The sequence below is a fragment of the Tupaia chinensis genome, unplaced genomic scaffold, assembly GCF_000334495.1.
Source record: "Tupaia chinensis unplaced genomic scaffold, TupChi_1.0 Scaffold000165_2, whole genome shotgun sequence".
NCBI classification, from domain to species: domain Eukaryota; kingdom Metazoa; phylum Chordata; class Mammalia; order Scandentia; family Tupaiidae; genus Tupaia; species Tupaia belangeri.
The window spans coordinates 2923442-2931956 of record NW_006159640.1 but is presented as its reverse complement, the minus strand read 5'-3'; the positions used below and the strand labels follow the sequence as shown (position 1 = coordinate 2931956).

The 8515-nt window shown below is 54.8% G+C and overlaps 1 protein-coding gene across 11 annotated transcripts in view; it reads left to right on the top strand.

The window, feature by feature from the left end:
* MROH7 (maestro heat like repeat family member 7) overlaps nucleotides 1-8515 on the top strand; it is a 59392-nt gene that overhangs the window by 18474 nt on the left and 32403 nt on the right. For 8 of the 11 annotated variants that reach the window (XM_027770890.1, XM_027770892.1, XM_014586903.1 and 5 more), the window contains 8 exons: nucleotides 1237-1332; nucleotides 2332-2411; nucleotides 2673-2802; nucleotides 4604-4699; nucleotides 5805-5909; nucleotides 6067-6202; nucleotides 7906-8018; nucleotides 8374-8499. In XM_027770890.1, coding sequence (XP_027626691.1) covers nucleotides 1237-1332; nucleotides 2332-2411; nucleotides 2673-2802; nucleotides 4604-4699; nucleotides 5805-5909; nucleotides 6067-6202; nucleotides 7906-8018; nucleotides 8374-8499 — 882 coding nt within the window. The remainder of the gene's footprint in view (nucleotides 1-1236; nucleotides 1333-2331; nucleotides 2412-2672; nucleotides 2803-4603; nucleotides 4700-5804; nucleotides 5910-6066; nucleotides 6203-7905; nucleotides 8019-8373; nucleotides 8500-8515) is intronic. The other 3 variants (XM_027770896.1, XM_027770895.1, XM_027770897.1) reach the window with 3 other exon arrangements.

Sequence of the window (8515 nt, the reverse complement as noted above, 5' to 3'; positions counted from 1 at the left end):
TAGAGAGAGGGAGAAAGCAAGCTGCCAGGGCTGGGACTTAAATCATGGTCAGCCACGTGGGAGTCCAGCATCCCAACCACCACACCACCTGCTGGCCCTCCAGTGACCTGATATTCTAGTCTAGGGAGGCAGACGGACCTTCCCCCTAGTTCTTCACAGAGAAAACTCTTCTATCTCATTTAGCATGGAGCCCAAATGTCAACTGCTCTGGGAGGCTGTCTTCACGTCACCTGAATTAGCCATCTCTCCGCCATCACTCTGCAGTTTAAATGGTCAATTACTATTTAACAGCCACCCAGAACCTGGTGGTTTAGAAGTTCACCCTGGCTATTAGGATTAGGGCCTAATTTCTTATGATTCTGAAGTTTGACTGGGCTCAGCGGGGTGCTTCTGCTGCTCCATTCAGTACAGAATGAGATTGCTCAGAGGGGTGGGAATGTCCAAGACACCTCATTTTCCAGGCCTCTCTCCACATGGTCTCTTATCATTCCGTCATCTAGCTGGGGTGTCCTTAGTGTGGTGTCTGGATTTCAGAGGGGACTGAGTGGAAGCTGCCAGTTCCCTGAAGGGGTAGGCCAGGAACTAGAGCACCATCACTGTCACAGCATTCTGGCGGTTAAGGCAAGTTGTAAGATGAGCTGAGAGTCCAGAGGAATCAGTCCTGCTGACGGAGGAGTGGAGAAGAACGTGTGGGCATCTTTCATGTGGCCACCACACTCTCCACTGGATGAGCTTGTTTTTCTTTGCTATGAAGTTAATTTACTTATCTAGTGGTTATTTCTTTGCCCTCTGCCTTAAGATAATGGGTACCGGTAGGCTGATTGGACACTGGCTAACGTGTGCCCTTTCTCGGGAGCAGAAGACCTTAATGTGACTAGGATGGATTAGAAGGCCCTTAGGAAGTGTTGCTAATGGTGGTGTTTCAGGCTGACGTGTTGGGACGCTTTCTGTCCCTCCCTTAGTTGACTGGAGAAGGGGGAGTGCCTTGCAGCCCCTCGTTGGCTTTCCTGCAAGTGCTGGCCTACAGGATTACCCCCCGGCTCCTTGCCACCACAATTTTCTCTGGTCTCCACCCCAGTCCCAGACCCCCATGTAGGAACTTCTCATTTCTCTTGAGCTGATGCTGGGGGCTGGCCCTGGGAGGCCTGGGCTGGCTTACCTGTAAGTGTGCGGTAGCGAATGGATCCTTGTTGGGCCACCCCTGAGGGCTGGGTTCTATGGGACTCTCCTCCTGAGGTTTTGCCCTCCACTGCCTCCGAGGTCACCCTCCAGAAGGACAAGGACCTGCTGGAAGTGGAAGGAGAGAAGAAGACCATGATAAAGAAGATGATGGTGCGGGAGCCACCTTTGGGCGTGGGGCATCAGGGTGGGAAGGGGGTGGGATTCCTGAGTCCACCTACCGATGAGGCTGGAGGGGGACAGGTTAGGAGGAGGACAGGATGGGGAGGCAGGACACTGGCCCTGAGCTCAGCTCTCTCTCTAGCTGAGGAGCTTAGGCAGGCTGTTGTCCTCCTCTGAGCCTCACTCTTCTCCTCCCACAAATGGGTGTGACCGTATCTATGCCTTTGGTTGGTGAGGAGGACACAGCCCCGTGGTGAGTCCACTGTCATGCCTGTGCGCCTGCACGCGGTGATTATTATTTAATACACCCTTGTCTCTAAAACCCCTCCTCTCTTTGGTAGGCCACTTTAAAAGATTTCCTCACCATTTTGCTCAATACAGTTATTTCTCAGTTACCCTCTGGAATGGGGTGGGCAGGGATAGCCACTGGTGTTTCTGAAATAATATTTGGCTTTGTGTCCCTTAGAGAGAGAAATACCTTTGCCATTCATTCTTTCTTTTAACTAACCTTCGCTGAGCACCTGCTGGGTGTGGATGCGAAGGTCCAGGTCCGAGGTCCGTCAGCCCTAGCGGGGCTGGGCGAGGGGGAAGGAAAGGCCTGGGAGCCGCGGGGTACTGAGTGCAGGTGCTAGTCCAGGTGAGAAGCAGTCAGAAGGTGCTTTTAAGGAATCGGCCAGGATTACACCAGTTTCCACGGCTTCCGTCTACGTCCTGCCATGAGGCTGCTGCAGACACACTTCTTGCCGAGCCCTGTGGGGGGGTTGTGCAGGTGGTTAGGGTGCAGGGTGCTTTTGGTGGCCTTGAACCGAGGGCTCAGCATGGGGTTCGAAGAGCAAGCTGGCTCTCCAGCCCCTGGAGGGACTGGAGCTGATGCTGGGGAGTTCTACCCAGGCCGCAGAGCTGCAGGGCTGCTCCCTGTATGGAGGGGCAGCCTTGGCCGTGGGGGTCTGCAGCCCAACCCCCATCAGCTCTTCTTGGTTCCTCATCCAGAGGCAGATCCAGGAGGAACCACTGGATTCGCTCTCGAGCTCTGTCCGCCGGCAGGCCATGGAGACCTTGACCCAGCTGAGGTGTCTGTGACCTCCTCCTACCCCTTCCCCCCCCCTCATCCCAGGCTCTCCTGTTTGCCCTGGGCCTCTCCCCTGTACCCCCACCTGCTCCCATGCCTTTTCCTTTCCCGTTGCCCAGCCTCCCAAGGAGGATCGACCTCCACACCTGTCCCCTCCTTTTTTGAACCTGGCTCCCAGGCCAGACACCCCCATGCCAGCCCCGCGCCCCAGCACAGGGCGCACCCGCGCTGATGCCTCTGCTCTTGCTCGTCTCCGCCCCAGCCACACGCAGCCCATGCTGGGCATGCGGGAGAGGTCGGAGCTGGTGAGCACGTGTGTGCAGAGCGTGTTCTCCCTGCCCTCCGTGCAGACCATGCAGGAGAAGGATGAGGCCAAGGCTGAAGCCATCCAGGTGGGTGTTCCTCAGACAGGGCACATTTCCGGATGCCAGTGGGGAAAGAGAAGGGTGCTCTGGGAGCAAATAGTCCCTTCCCCTCCTACTCCATAGCTGTGTGGCCTCGGGTAATCATTTCCCTTCTCTTGACCTAGGTAGGCACTTGGTAAATGTCTGGCGAATGACTGGGAAAAGGTGTCCGCATCCAGAGGGCCTGGACCATTCTGGGCCCTGCCGTGTGAGGGGGATGTGGGCAGGTGTTGCATGGCCAGGGGAGGCAGCTAGGACCGGGAGGGGGGACTGAGTACCAGGCTTCAGTGAAGAAAGCTCAGGAGGTGGGCCGAGGGCTGGAGAAGCAGAACCTCGGGGGGCTCGTGAGTGTACCTCAGTCTCTGCAGGGTTATCTGGGGGAGTGCACAGAGGCGCCCTTACAGTAGGATGAGGGGAGAGCTTGAATCTGGGGCGGGTTAAGGTAGAGGCATCAGCTCTGGACAAGGCACAGTCACTCGTCCTTGGACTCTGCAAATAGTAACAGTCCCGATGCCAGGCCCAGCTCAGGATGGGAGCCTTGCAGTGGGGCGGGGTAGGTGCAAATGATGTTATCAAAGAATCATACACTAAGTGCAAAAGTACACGAATTTGCACTTCTAGCAAGAAGTGGTGCTACCATGAGTCCAGACTGGGGGAGTGTGGCTTAGGAATCAGGGGTCGTGACTCTGGAGCTCAGAGGTTAAAGAACTACTTAGCTGAAAGGAGTGGCGAAAGGAAGAAGGAGCAGCCTATGTAGAGACCTGTGGAGGCAGTGTGGCTGGAGGCGAGAGTCCCAGGAAGTGAGGCTGGAGAGTGGGTAGGGCTAGGCTATGTAGCTGGAGCCTGTGCTCTGAGAGAAAATCCCCACTGAGTGGGAAGAGCAGGTCATTTCTTGTAGTACCAGACTTGGCCAGAAGAGGTCAGTGCTGCACAGTAATCAGCGACCTATGCGTGGGAAGGAGGAGGTAGTTGGCTAGAGAGGTTTGCTTGGTGGTTGTGGTTTATGTCTAAAGAACACCAGCTCCAGGGTAGGTGTAGACTGAGGAAGCCTAGAGAATGACAACCTGGGATATAGACTCGGAGAGCCAGCAGGGTGAGGGCAGGCGAGGAAGAGGGAGTTCTCTGCGAGTATCTCAAACCTGCTGCCAAGCCTTGTGTATGAGTAATGCCTACACCATAGCATGATGCCGCGTCTGTGGGGTGGCCTGGGCATGAGCAACCTGGACAGACGGCTCCCTGAAGGGGTGACTTGGAAAAGCTATTTGGATTCTAGGAGTAACAATTCAGAAAAGAATCAGAGCTCTTCCCCAGAGATAATACAAGTGAGATTGGCCTCCCATTTATCTAGCACTTACAGTTTTAGGGCGTTTTCCATCCATCCTCTTGTTCATTCCTCACGACTTGAGAGTTCCTTGTGGTATGACCCCGGACAAGTGTCTGCTCGTTGTTAAAATGAGAAAATCTGAGGACAAAGTGATACGGTTGTACAAATCACCACAGTGGGTTCTAGTAAATGCTGTCTCTGCTTCCTACCCCTTTCAGGTAGACATCGCAGAGACAGCAATTACGAATTTGTCACTAAGGGAACTGTAACCTGTCGAGGGGAAGAGTTTGCTCAGTATCACGCATCCAGTTAGTCTCGGAATGGGGACCAGGAAGCAGCTCCCCTGGGTCCACGTGGCCCCTCCTCCTCTGTTCCCCTCCGAGGGTTGCCACCGGGGCCTGGCATCTCCTCCAGAGTCCCTGAGGCTCAGTCCTCTTCCTGTCCATGGTCCTCTCCTGTCCACAGACACTTTACCATCAGACGCTGGATGCCCTGCAGACGCTGCTCAAGGCCCTCTTTATTGAGGACCCCACTCCTGCCGGACTGAAGAGCATCTTGGAGGTGCGGCATGTTGGGGGGCGGGAGGAAGAAAGAATGGAGGGAAAGGGAGACAGGCTCAAGGGCATGGGGGGGTCTCGATCCAGGAGAAGTGACTTCGCGATGTCATTTTGTGCCACCGTCCTCTCTGGCCCATCCCAGACTCTTTATCTTTACACTCTACATCTTTCCACTTTTTGAAGGGGTCTCCAAAGAGTTCATGAGAAATGCATATTATGAAAAAATTATGCATGGGTTTCTATTTTATTTTATTTTATTTTTGGCCAGAGGGCATATGTGCTCACCAGAAAGAGGGGGGGGAGAGAAAATGTGAGACGGCATTCCCCATGAGAGTCATGCCACAGTCCTTTCTCCACGACTCCCTTCCTTTGGGATGTTGGACATACATGCACATGTGCGCAGTGTTTTTCAGGCCACTGGGTCCAGGACTTGAAACACATAGTTGGCCATGTGGGATCCAGCTGCCTTAAGCACTGAACCACCTGCTGGCTCAGATTTCAAATTTCATTGCACCGAAATAAACTCATACTGGGGCCAGTAGATAGCATAATGGTTACGCCGGTGGACTCTCACATAGTTGACTGTGGTTCTAATCTTGGACCCAATAGCTTAAAACTCACACTGGGTGCATGCGCATGCATGCCCAACATCCCAAGAGAATAAAGGAGAAGGGATTGCCATGTGGCTATCCCCCCTGGGGGGTGATTTCTTACCTTCTGTCTCTCTCTGTCTCTCCAGCGAGTGCACATACTTTATAGCAAAAAATCTCTCTCTAAAAATAAATAAATAAACAAACTTGTATTTTCCATGAACTTCTGGAGCCCACACAGCTACAGCCGCCCCCATATCTTTGCTCTCCTTACTCAGACCCCGTCTCTTCTGTCATCGTGACCCCACCCTTCCTCTCTCTCCTCATCAACCTCTTTCTTCACTCTGATCTGGGAGTCCCATTTTCAGCTTCTGAACCCCACCTCTCCCTAAGCCCCAAGGAGAGGAGGAGGGCTTCCTCCCTGAAGCTTCCAGATGACTGGTGAAGCTGGCCTGCCCACGGGCAGCAGAGGGGCTGGCACTCAACAGCAAGCTCTGAGTCTTGACCCTGTCCCCACAGCCACTGGGGCCCTGGATGAACTCTGGGAAGGCCCACGAGCGAGCGCGGGCTGTGAACAGCAACGTCTCTGTATTGAATTACACTCTCCTGACCCTGCCTTTCTTTGTGAGTGAGCCCCAGGAGGGGTGGACATTCCTGGGGAGATTGTTCCCAGCCCAGTGGGCTCTGCTGTCAGGGCCACTCTCTGTGGCCCTGTGCACCATTTACTGTATAGCATTACGGAACCTATAAGACTCGGTTCCTAAGACTATGACACACACAGATGTCCTCGGGGTTCCCGGCGCTGGGGCTTCTGCTGGGAAGGCTCATCCTTCGCATCGGGGATCCTGATGAGGAGATCGGCCGGGAGGCCCTGGACGGCATCATCATTCTCTACACTATTCTGGAGCTCCAAAAACGTAAGCCCTGTTGGAGTGCCTCTCAGTAAGCTCGGAGCAGGTGCACAGTCTGACCACCAACCTGGCCACAAGGCTCTGGTGAGAATTGGGTCAGCACAGAGACAGAAAGTGACAAATCACCCCCCCCACACCCCCCAGGAAAGATGGCCATGTCACAATCCCTTCTCCTCCAGTCTCCTCTCAGGATTCTGGGCACACACTCACATGAGCCCAGCATGAGTTTCAAGCTGTCAAATGTAACCATTATGCCACCTGCTGGCCCTATTAAATATCCTTCTTGCTGGGACTAGCAGTTAGCGTAATGGCTGTCACTGGACTCCCATGTAGTCGACCAGTTCAAGTTCCGGACCCGGAGGCTTAAACTCACACCGGGTGTGTGTGCGTGCGTGCCCAAGATCCTGCGAGGAGAATGGAGGAGAAGGGATTGCAGCGTGGCCATCCCTGCTGGGGGGTGATTTCTCTCTTTCTGTCTCTCTATCTCTTTCTGTCTTTCTGGCGAGCACACGCGCCCTATAGCAAAAATCTCTCCAAAAAAAAAAAAAATACCCTTCTTGCTGAGCTTCTCTTCTTATGGTTAGGGATACACAATGGGCAAAAATAAATGAGTAATACGTATAGTAAGCTAAATGATGGTAAGAGTTACAGAAAAGCAGCAAATGGGAATGGGGTGGCAGGGGCAGGGAGATTGGAATTTAAGAAAGACATTTAAAAAAAAACAACAACAAAAAAAAAGGCGGCATTGTGGGGCCAGCAGGTGGGATGGTGGTTAAAGCAGCTGGATCTCACATGGCTGACTCTGCAGTTCAAGTCCTGGACCTGGTAGCTTGAAGATCACCTTAGGCATTTGTACATGTGTGCCCAAAATCCCATGTAGAGAATGGAGGAGAAGGGATTATGGTGTGGCCATTCCCTCTTGGTGGGGGGGATTGCTTCCTCACTTCTCTCTCTCTCTCTCTCTCTCTCTCTCTCTGTCTTTGTCTCTCTCTCTCTGGCAAGCACACATACCCTTTAGCAAATATAAACAAAAAGAAAACATAACGCTACTGTCACACACCCGCCAGAATGGCACAAATGAAACAGACAACGCCTGGTGCCCGTGGGATGTGGAGCAAAGGGAACTCTCAGACACCGCCGGGAGCAGAGCTGGTTTCCCGTTGTGGACAACTGTTCCACAGTACCTCCTGCAGCTGGGCCCATGCTATCCTGGAACCCGCGATTCCCTTCCCAGACACACCCCAGACCAATATGTAGACACGGTCACCCAAAGACATGCGCCGGAACGTTCCTAGCAGCACTCTGCGAAACAGCAGCGTGATAGCCTTCGCCCCCGCAGAAGTAGGACGGGTAAACGCGTGGTATCGGACGTGGGAGACGGCAGGGCGCTGAGGATGGATGGAGGGCGTGGACAGGCCCGTCCGTGAAATGTCGAGTGAGAGGACCCAGACGTAAAGGGTAGCGTATTATGTGAGGCCGTTCAAAGTCCAAAGCGACATCAAAACAGTGGTTCCCCTGGGTGTGCGGGACTGAACGGGGTGCACCAGCGGGCTTCTGGGGTGCCAGTCAGGCTGTTTCCTGGCCCGGGTGCCTCTGGTGGCGATGCTGCTTACTGTCGAGTGGGTGCTGCGTACATCCGTGTTTCACACGCGGTTAGAGCACACCGGGCAGGGCAGGGTCGGCCTCATGGGAAGGGTCTCTCCGTGCAGGAGCCAGAGACAAGGAGGAGACCAACAAGAAGGAACTGTACGAGAGCAACAAGCGTTTCCTGGGGCCCTACAACCCGGTCAGCCCGTGCCAGAACATCCTGCGTGTGATCGCGGTGACTGCAGGCTCAGCCCCCGCCTGGGCCGGGAGGGGAGGGCGCACCACCCGCCCAGAGGCCTCGCCCACGCCGCCGCTGGCTTCCCACGCTGCCTCCAGCCCCTTTGCAGGAAGCTGCTTCAGTGCCTCTCCTGTCGGGTCTGTGCCACTGCGGCTGGGCCACCATCTCTCCCTGACCCACGTCCCTCCATGTCACCCAGTTCTGGGTGTGGGAACGTGTCACCCAAACTCTTGTGGCCCCTCCCCAGAGGCGGGTAGGCCCTCCCTGCTGCGTGCAGGAGTCAGCCAGCTGTGCCCCTGCACGCGGTGTCTGGTCTGCCTGCGAGTGCCAGGACCCCATGCCTTTGTTTCAGGAATTTGGAGACTTCCTGGGCCCTCAGCAGGTGAAGGACCTGCTGCTGGCTGCCCTGGAAGGACTGAAAGGCGGCTCGGAGGCTCGCGGGAAGGAGTCCGGGGAGATGATGCAGCTGGCCTCGGAGGTCACGCTCAGCTCCC